The sequence below is a fragment of the Cenococcum geophilum genome, assembly GCF_001692895.1.
Source record: "Cenococcum geophilum 1.58 unplaced genomic scaffold K441scaffold_28, whole genome shotgun sequence".
Lineage (NCBI taxonomy): Eukaryota > Fungi > Ascomycota > Dothideomycetes > Gloniales > Gloniaceae > Cenococcum > Cenococcum geophilum.
In genome coordinates this window covers 405,259-430,375 of record NW_027137586.1, presented here as the reverse complement: position 1 = coordinate 430,375, position 25,117 = coordinate 405,259, and the positions used below count along the sequence as shown (strand labels likewise).

At 34.5% G+C, this 25,117-nt stretch overlaps 1 protein-coding gene across 1 annotated transcript; it reads right to left on the bottom strand.

The window, feature by feature from the left end:
• Window positions 1-21,692: 21,692 nt before the first annotated feature.
• On the bottom strand, window positions 21,693-21,917 carry K441DRAFT_567101 (uncharacterized protein; the record flags this gene model as incomplete). The annotated part of the gene is made up of 2 exons (XM_067643781.1): window positions 21,693-21,779; window positions 21,831-21,917. Coding segments are annotated over 2 exons (174 nt in total), but the record flags the coding sequence as incomplete, so codon positions are not given.
• Between the last annotated feature and the right edge of the window lie 3,200 nt (window positions 21,918-25,117).

Genomic DNA, 25,117 nt, shown 5'->3' with positions numbered 1-25,117 from the left:
CTATATTTACGTGGCGAGCAGGGCTAATATAAGGCACTATAATATTAGGAAACGTATTAAGATAAGGCAAATAGTAGGGCAACGTCGGCTTTAACTTACTAACTAATAATAGACGTTATATTAATAATAAGGCGCGTTAAACGTAAAAATAGGCTATCTTACGGTTTTATACGTTAGGTTAGGTGCAAAAATCGAGGATCTGCATATTAAAGATTTTAATTTATTTCGTAACAGACTAATGCGGGGGAGTCTTAGCAAGGTAAATTTAACTAATTAGACAACTTTAACCGCCAGTTAAAGTTCCTTAATATCTTCGCGCCGCGTATATTATACTACCTATCTCTTTATACGCAAAATTAAGACACTCTTTCCTCTCTAAATTTTTTTCTTACTAGGGTTTTTTATAGGGTTTTATTAAGGCTTAAGTATATAAAGGATTAGGGACGACCCTTTTTAAAAAGGGGGGCATTGTTAGGTAAAACCTAAGTAGATAGTTATATAGCTATAAGGTATAGGCGACCCTAAGGCAACCTAAGGGTGACTTACCTATAAGGTATATGCGCTATATATATTTAGGGAAAACCCTTCTATTAGGATTTTTTTAGGGGTCGTTATTGCGGTTTGCGGCAAATTGCCGCAAACTATATAATCGCGGCAGATATATATAGTCGATAGCAATTTACGCAAAACGCATATTTTATAATAAAATCGCAGTACCTAATAGCAAATTGCGGCAAAACGCTACCCTATAAATAAATTGCAGTAAAATACTACCCTATAAATAAATAGCGCGTAAACTATATAAATTGTAAAAACTGTACAAATTGTAAAAACTGTATAAATTGTAAAAACTATACAAATTATAAAAACTATGCAAATTGTAACTATATAAATTATAATTATATTATATAATAACTAAATTATTATATATTCCTATAAATTTCTATAATATACTTTTAAATATATTTATATTATAACTATATAAAATATAGAGCTATCTACTTTAGGCGTTAAGGGGGAAGCCTCTTATAAAGGCTCTAAATTATCTACCTACCTACCTACCTACCTACCTATGTAACGGAACCTTGTAGCAAGAACTACGGTAGGCTCGTTAATAGGCTAGGTGTATAGGTAAAGCAAGTTAAAGTTAACAATGTAATAATAACTGGTGGAGTGGTTGCCTAATAGATTAACTTTAATTATATTCTAAGAATCACTATAAGGAAGGAACTATAGTCCTTTAAATACACAACCGTACTCCTAAGAAATCCTTCTTATATATAATATACGTCTTATATATAAGGTACATAAGTTTCTCCCGTTCCTCTTATTTAATATATAGCATATTATATAACCTTAGTTACCATTCCTTATTATATAGTTTAACCGGTTCTATCCTAGACTATACCTAAATTAACTAACTAGCTTCTTTCGACTCTTCTCCTAGTAGTTATAATATTGTACTTAAAGCGTTCGTAATACCATCTCCCTCCTCTCTATCTTCGTCCTTAAAGATCCCTAATATCTCCAAGTCGTTTACTAGAGGTATAATATCCGTCTAATTAATTTGGTTAATATTATTACTTATTATACCTAAAGCAATTTCTTCCTTACACGCCTAACGTCGTGCTTATACTATCGCTGCGATATTATCTCTTAGTAAGATTATACCGTCTCCGTATTCTCGCTGTTTAAAAAAGGGGTTAGTTTATATTACGTTAGTAAACCTATCTTTATAGCAACCGTCCTCTTATTTAGAGTGCACTAAAGCAAATATTTATTTGTTCTATAACGTTTACTCTACCTCTAATACTAAATATACGCGACTTATTACTCCTAATAGTCGTCTAGTTCCCTAATTAATTTATCTTAGGGTTTTATATTTAATCTACTACTACGCAGCTAGATAGTAAACTGTCTTAAGCCCTTACTAAATTAAAACGTTCTTAAGATGCTAAATAAAAGGCCCTAAATGCTCGCATTGCGGCGTCTACTCGCCTACTCCGTCTTAAAAAGGTTTATAAAAAGGTGCGTTTTAAAAAGTAGAAACTTGTAGAATAGGGTCTATAGGAACTTGGTAATAAAAGAACGGATTCTCTTTTAATAGAGAAGGAAATAGATCTAAGTAGTTTAGCAACTACTCTTCTTAGGTCCCCCTTAGGTGACTTATATTTTTTATAATCCTTTTTTATTAATACTACCTAACCTAATTTCTTTTAATACTCCTATACCTTTTCCTATAGCGTTTTTTAAATTCTCTAGTAGCTCCTAGGTAGTTTTAGTATAGCCTACCTACTTAACCTTATACTATATTTTATCGTTAATGTCCTTATAGCTAACGATCTTTAAAACTTACTATTTATCTTCTTCTTATCCTCTATATGTGTCTACTTCGTAAACTAGTGGCTTAATATTCCTATATACTAGCTCTAGCATTACAATATACTATATAGGGTAGATCTTTATTTTAGCTAGTAGGTCTAACTTAAATATAACCAGTGAAATTCTTTATATAATTTTAAAAGGTCCTAGTCTAATATAGTCTAACTTCTTACTTAGTTGTTAACTCTTAAAATTTTTATATAGTAGCTATACTTTATCTCCCTCCTTAAGATCTAGTCCCTTAGATCTCTTAGTATTATAGTACTTTTTTTATTCTCTTTTATACTTTCTTTACTAATTCTATAAGGTCTATATAAAGATTTATTAACGTCTTTATTCTTTCTTTAGCTATACTACTTATTTTCGTTACTTATCGTAGTAATAACAATATTCTTAGCTTATATCCGTAATTTGCCTTAAATAGTAATATACCTATTCCTTCTTAAGGTGTTATATTATATATAAACTATATAACTGGTAATAATAATACCTAATTATTCTGTATATAATTAATATAGTGTCTTAGATACTACTCTAGTGTTTAATTTAGTCTTTCTATTTAACCGTCTGTCTATAAATAATATATAGTAAAAGTTGCTGCTCTAACTCCTTGCTCCGCCAAAAATACCTCCTAAAATGCTACTATAAATCTTAGATCTCTATCCAATATAATCTTACTTAGTACTCTATATCTTATAAATACTTCTTTAACATAAATTCTAGCGACGTCTTCCGCTAAGATTTCTTCTATATATACTATAAAGTATCCCCACTTCGTAAGCTTATCTACTATTACTAAGATTACGTTATAATCTTATCCGGTAATAAGGTCCCTTAACCTTAGCAACTTAATAATAAAGTCCTATAATATGACCTCCTATAGTCTCTCTGGTATTTTAATAGGTTATAGCCCTCTATATAGCTTATACCTTATTAGTTTATTTCTTTAGCAATTTAGATATTCTTTTATAACCTTTTACGCTAGTCCCTAGATTCTATTAATAATGTACTCCTCTTAGAGTCTTAACACTAAGCCTCTAGCTCTATTATGTCCTTAAGTTATTCCCTTATAGAAATCTTTTACAAAATGTTCTGCTATACTTCTTAGGATATACTTAGTTTCCCGATTTTTATATATATCCGTCTATAGATCTTCTAGCTATATTTCTAGAATTCTTTATACCTAAAAGCTCCCTAGTATCTTATAAACTCTTTCTAGTTCTCCGTTTTCTTAGGTTGCTATAATTTTTAGGTAATTATACCTAATTAATTTATCTACGTCTTTTCGCAGTAAAGCCCCTAATGGCTTTTCATTATTCTGTAGTTTAGCCTTCTAACTTAGAGTATCTGCTTATATATTATCTATACCCTTAGTATACTAAATCTTAAAATAGTATTCCGTAAGTATCTCTACCTATCTAATCTGTCTTTAGTTAAGTTCCTTTATTATTAGAAATCCTATTAAGTTCTTATAATCCGTTTTAACTATAAATAGTTTCTCTATACCTTATAAGAATACTCTCTATTTCTTTAATACTATAACTATACCTAATAACTCCTTATTATAAATGTTATAGTTTAACTCCGGTAGTATCATCTTCTAACTATAGTATGCTACTAGGTGCCATCTATCTAGATGCCTTTATATAAAGTATACCCCTAGTATATAATCTAATACGTTTATTTTTATAACCGTCTTTAGTCCTAGTTAATAGATCTTAAGAACTAGCTCCTAGGTAAATAACCCTTTAACTTTCTTAAAAAGTTCCTATTATTCCTCTCCCTATACCTATAATTCTTCTTTCTTTATTAATCTTATAAATAGCTTAATATCCTTTAACTATTACGCTATAAACCTTCTATAGTAATTATAAAACCCTAGAAATAATCTTAACTGCGTAACGTTCTTTAGTTCTTACTAATTTACTATAGCCTTAATCTTCTTTAAATCTATACTAAGTTGGCCTAGTTTAATAATAAATTTAATAAAATCTGTCTTCCTGGTGAAGAACTCGTATTTTTTAATTACTACTAGCATCTATTCCTCTTATAGTTTCTTTAAAACCCATTTAACGTATTCCCTGTATTCTTCCTTAGTTATTAAGTAGATAATAATATCATTAAGGTATACCATAACAAATTTATCCAAGTATTCTCCTAATATATTATTAATACGCTTCTAGAACGTTGCTAGTGCGTTTATAAGCCCGAATTGTATAACTAATAGCTTATATAGTCCTTCCTTTAACCTAAAGGCTGCCTTCTATTTATCACCTTCCTTAATTCTAATCTAATAGTACGCCTATCTTAGATCTATCTTTGTAAAGATTTACGCATTACCTATCCTATCTTAGATTTCGCTAATTAAGGATAAAAGATACCTATCCTTTCTAGTAATGCTATTTAACTATCTATAGTTAATACACAGCCTTAGTTTACTATTCTTCTTTAGTATAAATAGTACTAGATAACCCGCTAATAACTATAATAGTCTAATATATCCTTTTTATAGGTTTTTCTAAATAAACTCTTTTAATGCTCTACCTTCTTCTTTAGTAAGCTTATAGATTAAAAAGAACCTTAGACTTATTTTTAGTTCTAATTCTATCTTATAGTCCTATACTATATACTCTAACAGCCTCTTACTTTCTAGTAACTATAGTTTCTTACCATACTTATGGTATCTCTTTAGTATATAACTTAAGCCTCGCTTAGTCTCTTTATATATTACTCCAACTTAGTACTATACTAACTTAGCCTATTATTACATTTTGCGGCGTTAAGTATCTCTAATATTAACCTAACCTATAACCTAATTAATTTTTAGATTATATTCCTATAACTAAGGCATTCTTAGTACTGCCTTATTATTTCCTAATAGTAATATATTAAAAGACATCTTAACTTATCTCCCTTTAATAGTTAACTAAATAGGTCCTATTTTAAAACTAATAATCCCTCCTCTATAGGTTATTAGATCTCCTAAAATCGTAACTAATAGGTAAAGTTACTCCTTCTGTCTATAAAGTAGCCCCATTCTTTTAACTACTACTAGTAAGATATAGTTTTGCGTTACTCCACTATCTATTAGCGCGTTAAACTGTTAATCTTACTATTTAACTTATAAATTTAGGTATTGTCCTTAAATTCCTTTAAGGGTCTAAGGCTCTACTACTGGCTCCCTTTAGTCCTATCGGCCTCTACTTTTCCTAACTATTAGCTACTTAATCCTATTTATACTTAGTCCACTTTTAGCCAATACTTAGTTCGCTTTTTATCTTTAATATACTATAGATACGTATTCTCTAGGTATTCCTACTACTATTATTTATTTAGGCATTCTTTTGTAAAGAATCTTCCTAGCTAAAGTATTAAGTCCCCTAACTCCTAAACTTCTACTAGATACCAGCTATATATATACTTAGCGTTTTAATACCTCTATTCTTCTGCTAGCTAATATATTCTTATAGGGTATTTCTAATACTTATCCTTTAGTGCTTTATATATATTATATATATTATTTATATATGTAGTCTAAGACAATATATAGTATACTTAGTGCTTTAGGTTAACTCTTAGTTTATCTTTATCCTTAAGTTTAAACCTCTACCGTATTAGTCTAAACGTCGCGACTTTATTTATAGGTACTAAGATACGCCTTTCGCTTCTCTAGTCCTCTAAATATTCTTCTAGATCTTTTAACGTTATAATTAAGGCCCCTTTAATGTAACTTATCGCCTTTTCTATAATTAGGTGGTTTTAGATAACTTTCTTATCTAACTATATATAGAAATCTTCCCACTTATTATTGTGCCTTTACCTATACCACTTTTAATATAGCTACTAGAGTGTATACAGTTTATTTATAAGGAAGTATCTTCTTATTACTGCGTTGTAATAGCCCTTTATATATTATTCTTCGAACCTAGTTAGAATCCCTAAATCCTCTTTATTTTCCAGTTTAGTAAGCCACTTAGCTCTTAGTATGCCTACCTTAGGCCTATTAGTAATTCTTTATATAAGTACTCTGTCCCTTATACGTCCCAATATACTAGATCTCTTATCTAGTTTCTATTCTTGCTATAAGGTAATTCTTACTCTAAATTCTTTTATAGTTTCTTTCTTTCCGCGTCTTATAAATAGATCCTTAAAGTCTTCCTACTTCTTAATCTTAGTGTTAGTCTTCTAACCCTTAGGCTAAACACTATATTCCCCTAGTAAGTCCTCTAGGTCTATATATCTGTTTCTTAGTCTAGTTACTATTTATACCACAAATTCTCTAATCTAGTTAATAGTTCTTATTTATTACTTAAAGTCTTAGTTCTATAGGATTCTTAATCCTAAGCTTACTTTTAACTTAAGCCTTACTCTAGCCTTAGTCTAACTAGACTTACTTAGTATTCTTATCTTATCTTAAAAGTCTTAAATCTCATTTATCTTATCTTAAGAGTCTTATACCTGTGGGAAACTCTGTCCTAAGCTTATTTATATATCTTTAAACCAAGCTACTACCCTACTCTATCGGTTGCTATTTATTGTAGGTCCTTAGGTCTACCTTATCTCATCTTAAGAATCTTAGTCGTCTCTCATCTTATCTTAAAAATCTTAAGCCTTTAGCTTCTTGCCTTTATTAAGTACCAAAGTAGTTTACCGCCCTACTTCTCTTACATCTCGCGAAGCGATAGACATCGTATCTAGTAGGGTCTTAATCCCTACTAATATTCCCTATTCTATAGTGGAATCATCCTCTACCTCTTATATAATATCTCCGAGGTCTATATACTCCTAGTAAGCCGCCTTTATTACCTTATCGTTACTAAATATTTCGCCTACGTTAAATTTATTATCTTTAATATCCAGTCTACAAACTAGTTTATTAGTTCCTCTATATTCTATAAATTTTAGCTCCTATAGCCAATAGCTTACGCTATACTTAGCGTCTTTATAAATTTAGTATGCGTTATTATAATAAAACGCAAAACTTCTAATTAAACACTCTTTTATTCCTTATAGTACACTATTATCCCTCTATATATATATATCTTCTACTAGTTAAGTTCCCTTTATTATATAGTGCTGCTAACCATCTTTATAATTCCTCGTAAAATAATCCTATTTTCCGCAATTTATATAAGCTCCGTCTTTAAACCATTAACTTTGCTATAGAGTCCGCCTAAATATCTTCTACTACTAAGATTCCTAGTTTAGCCTTTACTCCTTAGTCCTATAATCACTAGATCCTTAACCTCTAGATTTTTATAGTTTCTTACTCTATCTCTTATAGGCTTCTTTAGTACCACTTAGGTCCATTAGCTCTACGCTATACCATAGTTTTTAACTTAACTTTAGTTATTACGTACTCTGCGCCTTATATAACTATAGAACTCTATCTTAACCTCTCTTAGCCTATTCCCTTTAGTAGATCCAATTATTAATCTTAATTACTTAATCTATTAAATCCCGTAGGGTGTCCGCATCTTCTATTAAAATAATCGCGTCCTAAACTTTAGCCTTAAGTCCCTGTTTATACTATGCCATAAGCGCCCTATTATTCCACTCTATTTACATTACTAGCGTCTAGAACTATATTATATACTTAATTACTAAAGTTTATTACGTAATGTCCTAGAGTTTTCTTTCCGCTATAGTTACTGCCTCTAGGTCTCCAAATATTTATATAAGTCGCTCTATAAACCCCTCTTAGCTTAAGAATATAAATCGCACTTCCTAGTTAGTAGTCGTCATTCCGTTCGCCTGTATTTCTATAAGGTAAGGCTTAAACCACTTAAGTACTCTTCCTAATAGGAATAGTCCCGCATAGGCTATTCGATCTATAGGTATTAGTAGCTTTACCCCTTCTTATATAACTTTAAAGTGCATTTATATAAGGAATCCTTTAAGCTTAGATTTCTCCCCTAAGAATCTCTTAATTAATAATAACTTAATTCTTACTACTCCTATCCCATTAACCCTTTCTTCCATTGCTATATTATTTACTATTAGCTAGTTAACTATTTCTTATAATTATCCAACCGTCATAGGTTGTTAAGAGTTAGTGTCCGCCATACTGGTATCACCTGACCTTAAAGTAGTTGCCGCCATTAATGGCGTCATAGTAGCTGTTTTTGGTAGCATATTATTCGACTTTCTATACTTATTACTATAACTAGGTAGTAATTATATAACGGAACCTTGTAGCAAGAACTACGGTGGGCTTATTAATGGGCTAGGTGTATAGGTAAAGCAAGTTAAAATTAATAATGTAATAATAACTAGTAAAGTAGTTACCTAACAGATTAACTTTAATTATATTCTGAGAATTACTACAAGGAAGGAACTATCTAGGTAGGGACTGTAGTCCTTTAAATACACAACTATACTCCTAAGAAATCCTTCTTATACATAATATACGTCTTATACATAAGGTACGTAAGTTCCTCCCGTTCCTCTTGTTTAATATATAGCACATTATATAACCTTAGTTACCATTCCTCGTTATATAGTTTAACCAGTTCCATCCTAGACTGTACCTAAATTAACCAACTAGCTTCTTCCGACTCTTCTCCCAGTAGTTATAACATCGTACTTAAAGCGTTCGTAATAACCTACTTACCTACTTACCTACCTACCTATCTACCTACCTACCTACCTACCTACCTACCTACCTACCTACCTACCTACTTATCTACCTACCTACCTATCTACCTACCTACCTACCTGCTTACCTATTTATTTACCTACCTATCCACCTACCTACCTACCTACCTACCTACCTACCTATTTACCTATTTATCTATCTATACTTACCTATCTATACCTACCTATCTATACCTACCTATCTATACCTACCTATCTATGCCTACCTGTCTATATTACCTTAATTTAATTAATTAATTTAAATATTTATTATGTTCGCTAGCTAGTTATTTAAACGGTTATTATATAGCTCTAGCAACGGTTATATAGTAATAATAATAGTTATCTAGCTCTAACGGTCGTCTAGCTTTAATAACGGTTATCTAGCTTTAGTAATAGTTATTTAACTCTAACAACGGTTGTCTAGCTTTAATAACGATTGTCTAGCTCTAACGACGGTTATCTAGCTTTAGCGACGGTTATTTAGCTTTAGTAATAGTCGTTTAGCTCTAATAACGGTTATCTAGCTCTAACGGTTGTCTAGCTTTAGCGACAGTTATCTAGCTTTGGCGATGGTTATTTAGCTCTAATAACAGTTATCTAGCTCTAATAACAGTTATCTAGCTCTAGCAACGGTCATCTAGCTCTAGTAATAGTTGTTTAGCTTTAATAATGGTTATCTAGCTCTAATAGTTATCTAGCTTTAGTAACAGTTGTTTAGCTCCGGTAACGGTTGTTTAGCTTTAGCAATAGCTATCTAGCTCTAGTAATAATTATCTAGCTTTAATAACGGTTGCCTAGCTCTAGCGACGGTTATCTGGCTTTAGTAATAGTTATCTAGCTTTAGTAACGGTTATCTACTAGCTGTTATTCTAGTGTCTTCCTAGGTAAAAAGGATATAAGGAAGGGTAAAAAATAAGGTGGCTACCTAGGTATATATAGGGGGTATATTTTATAGAGGTACGTATAAAGGCTATTAGGAATATAGTAGGGATCTAATAGTAGTGTATTACGCGTATATATAAAGGCTTTATATAGAGCTTTATATAGAGCCTTTATATATAAAGCTTCGCGTAAAGCCTTATATAGAGCTTTGCGTAGAGCCTTATATAGAGCTTTATAGAGCTTTATATAAAGCCTTTATATATAGAGCTTTATATAGAGCCTTATATAAAGCCTTATACAAAGCCTCTGTATTAGGATTTTTTTTAGGTATATTATTATAAGCGAAAATCGGGGTCTATAAAACCTGCGTAAGTTATAAGATTAGCAATTTGCTACAAACATATAGATAGGGCAGGCGCGTGCGTAGGTAGCCTATATATTTGTAGTAAATTGCTATAAATCGCCGCAAATTGCCAAAATTGCGACTTACGCAGGTTTTGCAGACCCCGATTTTTGCTTACAACAATACGCCAAAAAATCCTAATAGGCCCTCTTACCTCGTATATAAACTCCTCCTTTTCCCTTAAGGATTCGTCTCTATTTATATAATATACCCTATTATTTTATTATTAGACTCCCTATCTATATCTTTACCTTATACTTAGTTATAAAAAGGTGTAAATTATTTTAGTTTTTATTAAATATTAAAGGGTTAAAAAGCTTTATAGTTTTTATAATAGGTATTAAATTTATTCTAGATATAGGTTAAGTAACTATTACTAGTTTAGGGTTTATATTTAATAGGCTAGGTTTAAATACAGTTATATTAATTTCGTTTATAGGTAATATTGCTATTAGAGTCTTTAAGGTAAATACCTTAAGGTTATAGAGTTTTTTTTATAGATGGCTCTAAAAAAAATTTAATATTTATTGTATTATACTACGTACAATACTGCGTATAGAGCCTCTAGGCTATAGCGCTATAGTTCTATATATATAAATCCTTTCTAGGCAGCTTAATATATACTAGTAGTTTATAAACCTCTAAACTAGAGGTTTACCGTTTCCTAGTAAAATACTAGGCTATAACTATAAGGTAAGGATATAGATAGGGAGTCCAATAATAGAATAATAGGTATATTATATAGACAGAGACGAATCCTTAAGGGAAAAGAAGGAATCTATATATAAGGTAGGAAGGGTTTTCCCTAGGTATGTATAGAGCACGTGCCTTACGGGCAAGTTACCCCTAGGTTGCCCTAGGGTCGCCCATACCTTACGGCTATATAACTATCTACTTAGGTTTTACCTAATAATGCCCCCCCCCTTTAAAAGGGGTCGTCCCCAATCCTTTATATACTTAAGCCTTAATAAAACCCTATAAAAAACCTTAGTAAGGAAAAAATTTAGAGGGGAAAAAGCGTCTTAATTTTATGTATAGAGAGACGGGTATATATACGCAGCGCGAAGATATTAAGGAACTTCAACCGGCGGTTAAAGTTATCTAATTAGTTAGATTTGCCTTACTAAGACTCCCCCGCATTTAATTAAGCTAGTAATAATTTTATATACCTGGTATAGAAAATCCTAATTAGTCTATTTAATAGGTAGAGCTAGTAGAGCTTAATACTATTACCTAAATTCGGTAGACCAGAAATATTCCAAAAGCTTACTAATATAGGTAGGTCGCTAGTACCTCGTGGGTTAGTTATAGGTTATTCGTATATAGCTAGATTTATAAACGGTAAGGCTATATGCCTATTAAATCCGCCGCTAACCCTACTTTAGCCTTACGCTATACTGGCGTAGCGCCGTATATACTTTATAGGTAGGTTATAGGTTACTTATATATAGCTAGATTAGGATAGTAAGGCTATATACCCATTACCCGCCGCTAACCCCTACTTTAGCCTTACGCGTTATCTATATAGTATATACGTGGAATAGTATAAGTTATTAGTATAGGTTACTACTAGCGGGTTACTAGTAGGTTATAGACCTTAGTTAAATAGACCCTAGTTATAAACGGGCCTATTCTTTAATATATATGTAATCTGCTTAGCTAGCATAGAGTAACGGACTAGGTCTAGGAAGGGTGCTTTTTAAATTAAGCTTTGTTATTAGTATACGCCATAGCCTCGCCTACGAGTCACCAGCATCGCCAAGTTACGTTAGAGTGTGGCTTATATAGGATATTAATAAATTAAAACTTCACCCTATATATACGCCGCAGTTCTTATAGTAATCATTACTTATTTTTTAATTCCTTAGGACGTCCTCTGCTCCGCTTTAATATAGGTTATATTTTAACAGCGGCGCTTACTTTTCGCCTGCGCTTCGGCTATAAGGCTAGGGTGTCCCGCTTACGGTACTTATCTAATAGTTATTAACAATTCTTAAGTTCTATCTCGTATTTCTATTTATTATACTTATTTAGCTATACTAGCTATTTAATAAGGTACTATAGTTGTCTAGCACGATCCTAGTAGGCGATAATTACTTTTACTTCCCAGCTACCTTCCTTAAGCTCTTTTACTACTAGGGGTTAAAACCTAGGACGTAACCTATAAGGCTCTAGTAGGGAGATATAAAAGACTAGGTAGAGCTATACTATAGTAGGTAGAAGCTCTAGCTTATATACTTACTACCCTACGCGCTCTAGAATCTAAAACAGTTCTATAAACTTATAGTTAAGCTTTTTATAGGGACATTTTATATAGATGTTCTTAAAGGAGAGCAGAACTCGTTCACTAACGGCGAAATACTTGGCTAGGTGGTAACGATTATAGTATTTTACCTAAAGCTGTTAGGCGTGTATTATTGACGCTATTGCTACCTTATATATAAGGCATAGGCGTTATAGATATATCTCTGTAAGTTTGACATTTATTAACTTAAACCCCTCCCTACCTTACTAGGCGTCTTAAACGCCGTCTAAGACTCTATTTAGGACGTTTAGCAGCTAGCTATAGGCGAGCTTAATAGGGGAACGCTTTATTATAGTATGGACCTTAGAGTTATAGGTAAAGGCTGCTTCTTTAAGTAGGGAGGCCTAATTAAACTATTCCTAGTTTATAAATATATATAGGTATACCTTAAGCTTTTAGTTCTAACGCTCTGTCTAACTATCTATCTACAGGTAGAATATGGTACTAAGTTTACGTTAAACGTAGAGATAGTAGCATATAGTGCTCTAGTACTCGCTTATAAATACACTACCCCTATTAAAGACAATATTATTTAAAGGCCCTATTTATACAAAGACTCTAAATAAAAATTCTATAAGTTGCGTAGTATTAATTATCTTACGCACTAGATAGTAGCGTACTAGCTTTATAAAACAGTTTATAAGGATAAGGACGGAGTTATACTCTACGCCATTAGGAGTCTTAGACTCTAGAAAATCCGTAATAAAGTTAAGTAAATAATGCCGCTAGGCTTATATTACGGCACTAGCAGAACTTGGTAGAACTACACACTGGCAAGTTGCCACAGATTGCCGCATATTGCGGTTACGTGACGCGAAGATCGTATATAGCTTCGAGCGGCGCTCCCCTTCTTCTCCTTTCCTTTCTTTAGCTTTAGATTCTCGTTTATAGACAATCCAATCGTATAGGCTTGCGCGACCCTTTTACCATGCTTATGTCTCGATTGACTGAGTCGCTAACATTATCTAAAGCTCACTCTACTCTTTCTTCCTGAGAAGGAACTTAAATATATCTATAAGAATATAGAATAGGACCCTAAGAATATTACTAGAACTATAAGGACAGGACCTAAAAGAAAAGAACAGAACCCTAAGGAAAGGACTTATAAGATATATATAGACTAGAACCCCTAAAGAAATTACCCGGAATTACTTAATACCCCTACTACTATGCCACGAACTATAGTAGCAGGTAAAGCAGCTATAGGACCCTTAAATACTTCAGACGAAGAAATAATTAACGTTTTAACCCCCTAGGCGGAGCTTGCGGCTGCTAATACCGAAATTAAACAATTGCGAGAGCTGCTTAAAGCTAGAGATACCCCTATATCTAATAATAAGTCATTATTAGACAACTAAAGACTTACTATAGTCCTTTAGGCCCTATCCTAGNGCCTTAGTNGATCNANNNAGGCCNATATNGCACNNAAGCGGTTANNAAAGGTNGNNGACCCCCNACTACTTANAGACGGAACCGACCCTATATTTAATAATTAGAAGCTTTAATTACGGGACAAGCTTAAAGTTAATATAGACTACTTCCCTAACGCCCGAGCCAGAATGGCCTATATCTTTAGCCGTACTAGCGGAGATACCTAGATGCATTTACGCCCGTAATATACTAAAAACTTAGTAGACCCCTTTATCTCTAAAGAAGAAATAATTAAATACCTATCTTCTATTTATAAAGACCCTTTTAAAGTATAAAACGCCCGCCTTAGCTATAAAAGCCTAAATATAAAAACAACGGAGACCTTTTTGGCCTTTTAAACCCGCTTTTTACACCTAGCCGGATAGGCCCAGATCCCCTAGGAAGACCTACTGCTAGACCTCTTTAATAAGCTTACCCTAGACCTACAGCGGGCCATATTACTAGCTTATACTACGGCATAAACGTTAAAGGAACTTACGGACTATTACCTAGCTATTAACTAAGGCCTTTGTTAAATTAAGGCACGCGCCAACCGGCTAAAAACTAAAAACCTTATAAACTAGGCCGTAAGTACTATAAGTACGGCCCGTAGTGCCCTGGCATAATTGGTAACTCCTATAGCTAACCTAGCAGCTAGCCGCGTAGCTACCCCTACTACGGGCCTAGTATATACCTGGCCTATATATAGGCCCTTAGCGATTAAGGAGCTTACTTCTTATGCAGTTAAATAGGCTACCCTATAAGGAACTACCTAATAAAGGTAAAGATAAATGAGGTCCTATTAATTTAGGAGGACAGTACGGAGCTAGAAAAAGAGGAACCCTAGAAGAAGACTCCTCTCTAAGGTTAAAAGGGATCGATATATTATATATTAATCTAGGTTAGCTAGTTAGTAAAAGAAGCTACACTATCCCTTATACTTTATTTCGTAATAGATATTAAGTTTTAACCTCTGCTTTAGCTAACTTAGGAGTAAATGCCTTTACCTTAATTAATATAAAGTGCGCTGTAAAACTGGCTGACTTTTTAAATATACCCCTTAAAGAACTGCCTAAACTAATCCCTATTTGCGGTTATAACGGATAAATAGGGCTACCTATTATAACTATCTTATAGATCTACCTCCGCGTTAACGGACGAAGGTAGTATAATATCCCCTTTCTTATTACGGACTTAGGAAGCTATAATATAATCTTAGGAAGAAAATAGCTAGCCTATTTAGGCTTATAGCTTAAAGTACGGAGTAAACGGCTTATCTGGCCCAAAACTCTACCCCTAACCCCTTTCTTTATAAAAGAAATCAGCATTACTATAGAAAACCTTATACGGCCCTAGATTAATACCATTTACTAGGCCGATACTATACGCAGAGACTAGGCCTTTAAGAAGGACGTATAGCTTAACCTATAACGGATCCGTATACTACGCCGCCCTTAAACTACCTATATTACGCCACCCGCACTAAAGACTTAGGAAGTCGGTAGTAACCTAGCTAAGTTCCTAATGGAGAACCCTATAAAGCTACAAAGGAAAGCTAGGGATATTAGACGCTATACTAAACTAATAGATAGAAAGGATAACTTATGGAAAATGGAACGTAAGCTGAGGAAGACTATAAACCCTATACCGTAAACCACGGCCTAATAGACGCCAAAGAAACCTATAGACCTCCTACCAGTTAATATCTGCTACATTAGCGCTATAGGATTTTACTAGAACCTAGTTCAGCCTAATACTATTGCCTTTACGACTAGCCTATACGAAATTAACTAAATAATTAAGGAAAAGGAAAGTAAGCTTAGTAGATAGGAAAGTAGGCTTATGGATAAAGAACTAGTGGAGTAAAAACTGCCTAATTAATACCGGAAATTTAAGGACGTATTCTCTAAGGTAGCGTCTAATATACTTCTACCCTACCGACCGTATAACTACAAGATTGAGATTAAGCAAGATAAGGGAAGCACCCTTAGCTTTAGCCCTCTCTACCCACAGTTTATTGCCGAATTATAGGCTATAAAGTAGTACCTTATTAACAACCTAAATAAGGGCTTTATTAAGCCTAGCTAAGCCCCTTTTAACTTACCTATTCTCTTTATTAAAAAGCCAAATAGAGGACTATGCTTCTATATTAACTACCGTAAGCTAAATAATATAACCCCAAGGACCGCTACCCGCTACCCTTACTTAATAAGACTTTTACCTAAATAAGTAGAGCTAAGGTTTTTATAAAGCTTAATATCCGCTAGGCCTTTTACCAAATTAGGATAGACCCCGGGTCTAAAGATCTTACTATATTCTAAACCTATTACGGGACGTATAAATATAGTAGTAGTAGTAGATTCTTTGATTAACGTCTGATACGGATCCTATCTAGGCCCACGCAGACTACTCCGTATATAAGGGGAAAGTAATATTAACGGGAAAAACCCCTTACTATTGGGGGGGAGGAAAAACCCTATGAGCCACCTCAGTAGGATGAAAAACCCCGAATTGCCATGCCTGCACGTAACAGCGGCCCTACGGGCCTACTGCTCGTCCTCCTCCTTGGATGTTTTAAACTCCTTAGGAACCACTGCTTCCTTCTCTAGCTTATCCAAAGCTAGGGTTCACTACGTCCTAGCTAGGCCTTGCCGATCGACTGCTGTATGCTTATAGTTGTGTCCCATATCTTGACCACCCCCTGTATACTATCTTCTGTTAACTATTGCCATATACGCCATGCCTCCCCCCCCTAAGGCCTATCGAAGGCGTAAGGGGGATTCATCCGTTCTACCATCCTAATGCTAAAAGACGAAAGTGGGATGTGTGTGTGTATCTGGGTATCTTTTGTGCCTAGGCCCTAGTCACTAGGCCCTCTCTAAGGGCACCACTCCGTCGAGAGGAGACAAGGAAAACCGTACGGGGTTATCCGGCTATCGGTTTCAGTAGTATTACGGCAGTACGGCGAGTGACCGTATGCTCCGCGGGCGATTGACCTAGGGGTTGGGAGGGGCCGTATATTTACTCGTTCGTTCGTTCGCGTTTGTTTGTTCGTCGATGTGAGGTCGTCGATGCCTTCTACTGGGGGTCGGGGGATGTTATCGAAAACTGTACATCCATGTTGGATCATACAGGTGCCCTAGATAGGAGAACAGCGTAGTAGTCGTCGTATTGTAGAGAGCCAACAGTAGTGGTTTTTAAGATCTTACCATCCGAAAATTTTTCACCACCGCCCTTAACGCCTACAACCACCACCAGGTCCTGTCCGCACGCTGTGCGACGTCTCTGCGTTGGCTCTGGATCTGAACTTCGAAGACCAGGTTCGTAGCCGTCACCACGTACAGGTGCAGAGTCCGATTTCGACGGCCGACGTATAAATATAAGGTACTTCCTTTTAGACTAACTAACGGACTAGCTATGTACCAGCGGTATATAAATAATGTACTCTTTAACTACCTTAACGACTTCTATACGGCCTATTTAGATAATATTATAATCTACTTGGAGAACAAATTAGAATACAAGGAGTATGTTTATAAAGTCCTATAACGGCTCCGCGAAGCTAGCCTCTAGGCCAATATTAAGAAGTTAGAATTTAGTGTTAAGCGTATAAAGTACCTAGGTTTTATTATCAGTATAAACAGAATTAAGGCCAACCTAGAAAAAACGACTGTAATTAACCAATAGACGCCCCTACAGACCGGAAAGGGGGTGTAATCGTTTTTAGGTTTCTATAACTTCTACTAACGCTTTATTAAGAACTACAGTAGAATTGCCCGGCCTTTTAACCGCCTTACTAGAAAAGACCAGCCCTTTTACTTTAACGCTATATATATACAGGCCTTTAATAAGCTTAAAAAACAGCTAGTGTTAGCACCCCTACTTACCCACTTTAACCTAGAACGGCCCTTAATGCTAGAAACTAATGCCTTAAACGGTGTAATAGCTAGTGTTTTTTCCCAGAAGCAACCGGACGGAGAATGGTACCCTATTGCATACTACTTAAAGACTATAATAGATGCTAAACTAAACTACTATATCCATAATAAAGAAATGCTAGCTATTATCTCTAGCTTTTAGCACTGGTGTATATAGCTAAAGGGGACCCCTAAACCTATTAAAGTAGTGTTAGATTATAAGGCCCTAGAATACTTTATAATAATTAAGGCCCTTACGGCCTAGTAGGCACGCTAGGCGGATGTCCTATCTTAGTTTAACTTCTTAATTATATATAAACCAGGCGCTATAAACCGTACGGATGCTCTTATTAGGCGCGAATAAGACCTAGGTAACTATACGGCTATAAAGATCTTATTATAGACCTAGACGCTACTATAACTAGAGCACCTTAACCCCCGGATATAGGCAGAACTAAGTATAGACTTATCGGGCGCCAAGATGTATCCTATTAACCCTTTAGGACTTAACTTAATTAATAAATTACTGCAGATAAACCGTACGGCCCCTTCTCTATAGGAGTACCGTGAAAAGGCAAAGAACGTTACCAGCCTATAGTCCCTCAAAAATGGATTACTTAAGCATTAGGAACGGCTAGTAGTGGTAGAGGAATAGAACTTACGGACTTAGCTTATTACTAAAGCATATACCTAGGTCTCTACGGCTTACCCTAGAAAGAATAAGACCTGTAGGATTATTAGCGACCGCTACTACTGGCCTAGAATGGTTATAGATATTAACCGCTATATACGGAACTGCAATGACTGCCGTAGGTCTATAATCCTATAAGATAAGACCCTAGGATTATTAAAACCCCTCCTAATACCCGACCGCCCCTAGTAATATATCTCTATAGACTTTTATAAGCTACCTCTAGACCGTAACGGATATAATATAGTTATAATCCTAGTTAACCGCTTTGGCAAGCGCCTGTTCTTAATTCCCTATTATAAAAATATTAATGCTAAAGAGGTAGCCTAACTATATATCTATTACGTCTACTAAATTTATAGACTACTAGATACTATTATATCCGATTATAGGCCGTAGTTTATATTAGCCTTTTGGAATAAGTTTACCCGGATCCTAGGCATTAAGCTAAAGCTTTCTACGGCATATTACCCCTAGATAGACGGTTAAACGGAATTTGTAAATTAATACTTAGACTAGAGACTCCGGCCTTTTGTTAACTACTTCTAGGATAACTAGGCTAAATTATTACCCTTAATAGACTACGCCCAAGCGACCCTACCCCACGACTCTACCGGATTTGCCCCTATTTAACTAAAAATAGGTTACCTACCCCGTATAAGCTTTGACTAGGAAAGACTAGAAGGGCCCTAGACTATACGCGAAAAACTATCTTATAAGGAAGCCCAGCAGTACGCTAAGCGCTTAGAAGAAGCTTAGAAAGTAGCCTATATAAACCTAAAAAAGGCCTAAAAATTAATAGAATAGTAGGTAAATAAGTATAGGCGCGAGCCTAACTTTATTATAGGTAATATAGTCTGGGTTATAATAAAGAACTAAAAGATAGAACGGCCTAGCCGTAAGCTAGACTATAAGATAGTAGGACCGTATAAGATCCTTAATAAAGTAGGCAACTTGTACAAGGTTAAGCTCTTAGACTTAATTAAAGTCCACCCTATCTTCTTACCGGATAAGCTATAGAAAGCTATAAATAACCTACTACCCGGACAAAAGAATGAACCTCCCCTACTAATTTAAGTTAACGACGATAATAAATGGGAAATTAAAGAAATATTAGCCTGTAAACTTGTAAAGGGAACGTTAAAGTATTATATTAGTTGGAAAGGATATAACCCGGACCCCACTTAGTACCCTATATAGAACTTTATAGGTAGCCCCTATAAGCTTTAGGAGTTTTATAGTTATTACCCTAATAAACCCGGACCGCTAAAGTACCTAGATAAGTGGATAGAATGCTAGCATAATGAAGATAATAAGCTACTAAAAGAATATAAGGATAAGAACGCCCTAGAAATTTCTTAGTTATATAAGGTGTTAAGATATCTAGGAACTTTAACCGGCGGTTAAAGTTATCTAATTAGTTAGATTCTCTTGCTAAGACTTTTAGCGGCAAAGCCTAAGGGCAGGCTTTTTTGGAGGGGGGGGGTAATGTTACGGCACTGGCAGAACTTNGNAGAACTACGCACCGGCAAGTTGCCACAGATTGCCGCATATTGCGGCGTGACGCGAAGATCGTATATAGCTTCGAGCGGCGCTCCCCTTCTTCTCCTTTCCTTTCTTTAGCTTTAGATTCTCGTTTATAGACAATCCAATTGTACAGGCTTGCGCGACCCTTTTGCCGTGCTTATGTCTTAATTGACTGAGTCGCTAATAGCTTAGGTAGGGGCCTAAAGAGGCTACAGCTTACTATAGGGTTTATAGCGGCGCAATTTAGAGCGTTAGTAGGCATTATAGTTATCTAGATATTTATAGAGGTTTTAGGTAAGGCTATTCTAAGTATACTTTTACGCAATTACCTTAAAAGTACGGTTAAAACTATAGTAGCCGCCTATAGGATCGTTATAATTCCGCATAAGGATCTCCTATTATAGTAGTATATAATTTAGCACCTAAACCTTATTATTTTACCTTAGGAGTCCTTAATTATTAAGGGTATAGTCCTTATTACTAGTAGAAACTTATTTTTAGGTTAACTAATTATATATAGAGCGTATAAAGGTATCCCTTTTTTATACTCTATAAATAAAATTAACTAGTAACTTAGGGGGGTATTCCATAAACGCCGTTTTGGCTAAAGTAGCTACTACTACCTCTTGCCGTAGTACGAGACTCTGCGTAAAGTTGGTGCTAGTAAAGTAATATATAATATATAGGTAACTTACTAAGTTATTATAGGGGACTATAGCTTAGGCTAAGGGGTCTTTCCTAGGGTTAAGCGCTATTAGGCCAGTTAAAGTAGTTTTAAAGAGAATAGTAAGACGCTCTGATCCGCCGGCGCTAAGTTTATAAAAGTTACTTATATACTGCACGTATACTACTTACTAGTTTAGTATAATTAGTAGCACTAGGGCCGCCTATAAGGCCTATAACCCGCAACTTTTACTACAATATAGGCAGTATAATATTAAGGATTATCCTCTTACTACTATCTTTAAAGCCTTTAGTATAATCTAGGCGCTAAAATAGTATATTAATAGGATTTGTCTTACCTAGCTTATATTTAATCTTAAAATTAAACTTAGCTAGTTCCTTAGCGTACTAGGCCTAGCGAGTAGATAAGCTTTTAGTGGTTATAAAGTACCTAAGATTATTATAATTATAAAGCACGCGCATTATATACGCGGCGTATTTAAGGTAATAGCGCCACGTCTTAAAGCATTGCACTATAGCGAGTAGTTCTTTATTATGCGTATTATACTATACTTTTAGGCCAGTAAGCTTTTAACTATAGTAGGTAATTAGGTACCAGTGGAGTTAATCTCCCTACCCTAAAGGCTGTAAAAATATACCGCTATAGGCATAGTCAGAAGCGTTAATAATTACTATTAGGGGTATATTAGGGTTAAAGTAGTAAAGTAGAGAAGCCTATATAAACGCAGCGCGTAGCTTATAAAACGCCTACTACGCGTTATTAGGCTAGGACTAGGGTTAATACCATTTAATAGGCCCTTTTAACTTACGCTTCTTTTTCTTCTCCTTATCTAATATTAGGTTGCAATATACCTATATAAGATATACGTATAGGGGGTATATGGTATCTAAGTAGTTCCAGATAAATCGCCTATAAAAGTTAGTAAAGCTAAGGAAGACCTAGATATCTCTATAGGACTTAGACTTAGGCCATTTCTTAATAGCTTTTACGCGGTTAGGGTCCATTATAATACCCCTAGGGGTAATAATAAAGCCTAGGAACTCAACGTTCTTAGTATAAAAAATATATTTTAATAGTTTAGTGTATAGGCCCTAAGCGCGGAGCTATCGCAGTACCTACTTAACGTGCTTAACGTACTTGTCCTTATTATTTAAGTAGATAAAAATATTATCTAGATAAACTACCCAGATGGTATTTACTAGGGTTTTTAAAGCTTTATAAATATAGCTCTAAAAAGTCGTAAGGGCGTTAGTAAAACTAAAGGGCATTATTAGGTACTTAAAGTGACCATAGCGTATCTTAAATATAGTCTTCTATTTATCTCCCTTTTTAATATAAATCCTATAGTACGTATTATAAAGATCTAGCTTTATAAATATCTTTATATAGCTAAGCCTATTAAAGAGCTCGTTAACTAGTAGTAGGGGGTACCGATTTTTAATTGTGATCTTGTTTAGGCGTCTATAGTTAACGTATAGCCGTATTATACCGTCTACTTTCGGTATAAAGAGGATAGGCGCTTTAGTAGGCGACTTATTAGGCCTAATCCAGCCCTTTTTAAGAGCACTATCTAGGTACTCTTATAAGATCTATAACTCTTTTTATAAGAGGTTTTTTATTTATTTATTATATATCTATTGTATTATACTATATACAATACTGCGCATGCAGCCTCTAGGCTATGGCGCTATAGTCCTATATACATAAATCCCTTAGGGCAGCTTAATATATACTAGTAACTATGTCCTAGTAGTTTATAAGCCCCTAAACTAGGGGTTTATAGTTCCTTAGTAAAATACTAAGTTATAAGCAACTACTAGGGAATAAGAAAACGGTAGAAAACTATAAGAAATAAGAAATCCTAACGCCTTTCCCTGTCCTTTTGTAATTTATTTCTATCCTTTTACTTACTAATATCTCTTTTCTAAAAGCCTAGTAGGAGTTACCTCCTATAGATCCTGCTGTTATTAGCTATTTCTATCCTACTTAGAAATAGAAAAAGCGCTTCTCTTCCTTTTTATGTACAAAATAGCTTCTTTAGAGAGAGAGAAGAGCCTAGTTTCTTTCGCATTTCTCTTCTTTCTTCCCTATATAGGTTGCAGTCTAGTAGTAGATATCTAGGGGTTTGTAGTGCTCTATATTCCCTAAAGCATCTACCTTCTTTATCCTCTTCTATTACTTTAGTAAAGGATTTAAAATAGCCTTTTAGGATATTTATCCTTAGGGGCTTTAAGAGAAAAGGAATGGCTTCCTTTACAGATCCTAGTATAGTGTTTTCCTTTATTCTTATTCTGCTGCCAGTTATTTTNCCACTATTCTAGTATCTCTTCTCTTGCCGCTCTCCCTATATAGGCTAAGGAGGTATAAGAAGATTGTAGTTTTCTTCTAGAAAGGCCCTTTTTTGCTAGCTTATCTGCTATTTCGTTCCTATAGATTCCTAAATAGCTAGGAACCCAGTAGAAGTTAATAGAGATCCCCTTACTAGCTAAATAGGAACAGCTTTGCGTAATTTTAAAGACTAGTTCTTGCCCCCCTGTAAGAGAATTAAGCTGTAATCTCTTAATAGCCGCTTGGCTATCTATAAAGATATAGACTTATTTCTCTTCTAGTCTTTATTATTTTAGGTATTTTAGGGCCCTATAGACTGCATAAAGCTCTACGTCTATAATTTCCATATAGGGTCCTAGATTCCAGTTCGTTGCATATTTAATCCAATTTCTCTCCCCTATTTTACATATAGTAGCTACATTTAATTTATTGTCTTTAGAGCCATCTGTATAGTATATATCTACTAGGTCCCACTTTAGGGATTCTTATAAATTTTCTACTAGTCTTAGATATTCTTATGCAGCTTCTTCTTTACTACCCCTTAAGATAGAAAAGAATGCAGAGATAGGAGGAGACCACGGTTTTTGCCATTCTAGAGAAATTCTCTCTATTTTCCAGTTTTAAATTAGCTGCTAAACTCTAGAGGCTAAAGATAGTAGCTATATCTTTAGCTGTAAGAGGTACTTTATAGTAGAGTTTTTAGGGCTAGAACTAGAGCTAGAATTAGCTGCTAATTCGTCCCTATTATTATTGATCTCTTCTATATAGACCTTCTTAATTACGTAGTTTTCCTTAAATTTTAGGATTCTTAATGCGTAGTTATTGCAAAGCTTTTTAAATTTAATTCTAGGAGGAGGAATAGAGGCTTCGATCTCTACAGCTTAGCTAAGAGATCCTCTAAACGCTCCTAGAACTAGTTTTAGGGCCTTATTTTATAGAGATTGGTACCTATNTAGTAGGTAGTCTCTANATTTGCTTTTCNACTAGCATTATANACNNTAGTCTGCTATAGTGNTAANGTAAGCTATATAGAGCTGTCGTAGGGCTTATAGAGATAGACCTCTTTATATATTACCTAGTCTTCTAATTAAATAGAAGGCTGTTTTTGCTTTAGAGATTTATATTTCTATATATTGTTTAAAAGTAAGCTTAGAGTCTAGAAATACCCCTAACTACCTAATTAGGGGTTTAGGAGATATTTCTACGTCTCCTAGCTTTAACCCTTCTTCTATAGTAGTGCGTTTACTATAGAAGTGTATAAGCTCTGTTTTACTAACGTCGAAACTAATAGCAGCTTCCTTAGCTTTAGATATTAGCTCTAGCGCTATTCTCTCTAGCTTTTTACAATTAGACTTGGCTAAATTTAAGGTAACTATAATTGCAAAATCGTCCATATAGCTAAGAGAGTAGGCTCCTTCTGTCTGTATGCTGTAGATATTGCGTATATATAGTAGAAATAAAATAGGGGATATAGGCGATCCCTGTGGTATCCCTGTTTCTAGTTCTACTTTTTCTTNTATTTNCCNATTAAAGGANAGCTNTAGCTTTCTATTGCTAAGGAAANTAGCTACCNATTNTNTAAACGCTATAGGTAGTCCTAGTTCCTTACAGATAGATAAAAGCTGGTTTTTAGAGACATGGTTAAAAGCCCCTCTTACGTCTAGGAATAACGTAGTAGCTATCCTTTATTTAGCTTTTTTCCTACTATTTTTAGATTGGATATTATTTAGAAGTAATAAGACTGCGTTTATTACAGACCGCTGTCTTCTTCCTCTTAGTTGAGAATCTTAAAGTAAGCTAGTAGTACTAGCTAGATATTCTAATTTAGTAGTAAAGATCTTTTCTAAAGTCTTTTTTAGGCAGTTTAGTAAGGAGATAGGTCTATAGGACTTTGGTAAGGAATAGTCCTCCTTATTTGCTTTAAGGAGAATAACTCCTTAAGCTTCTC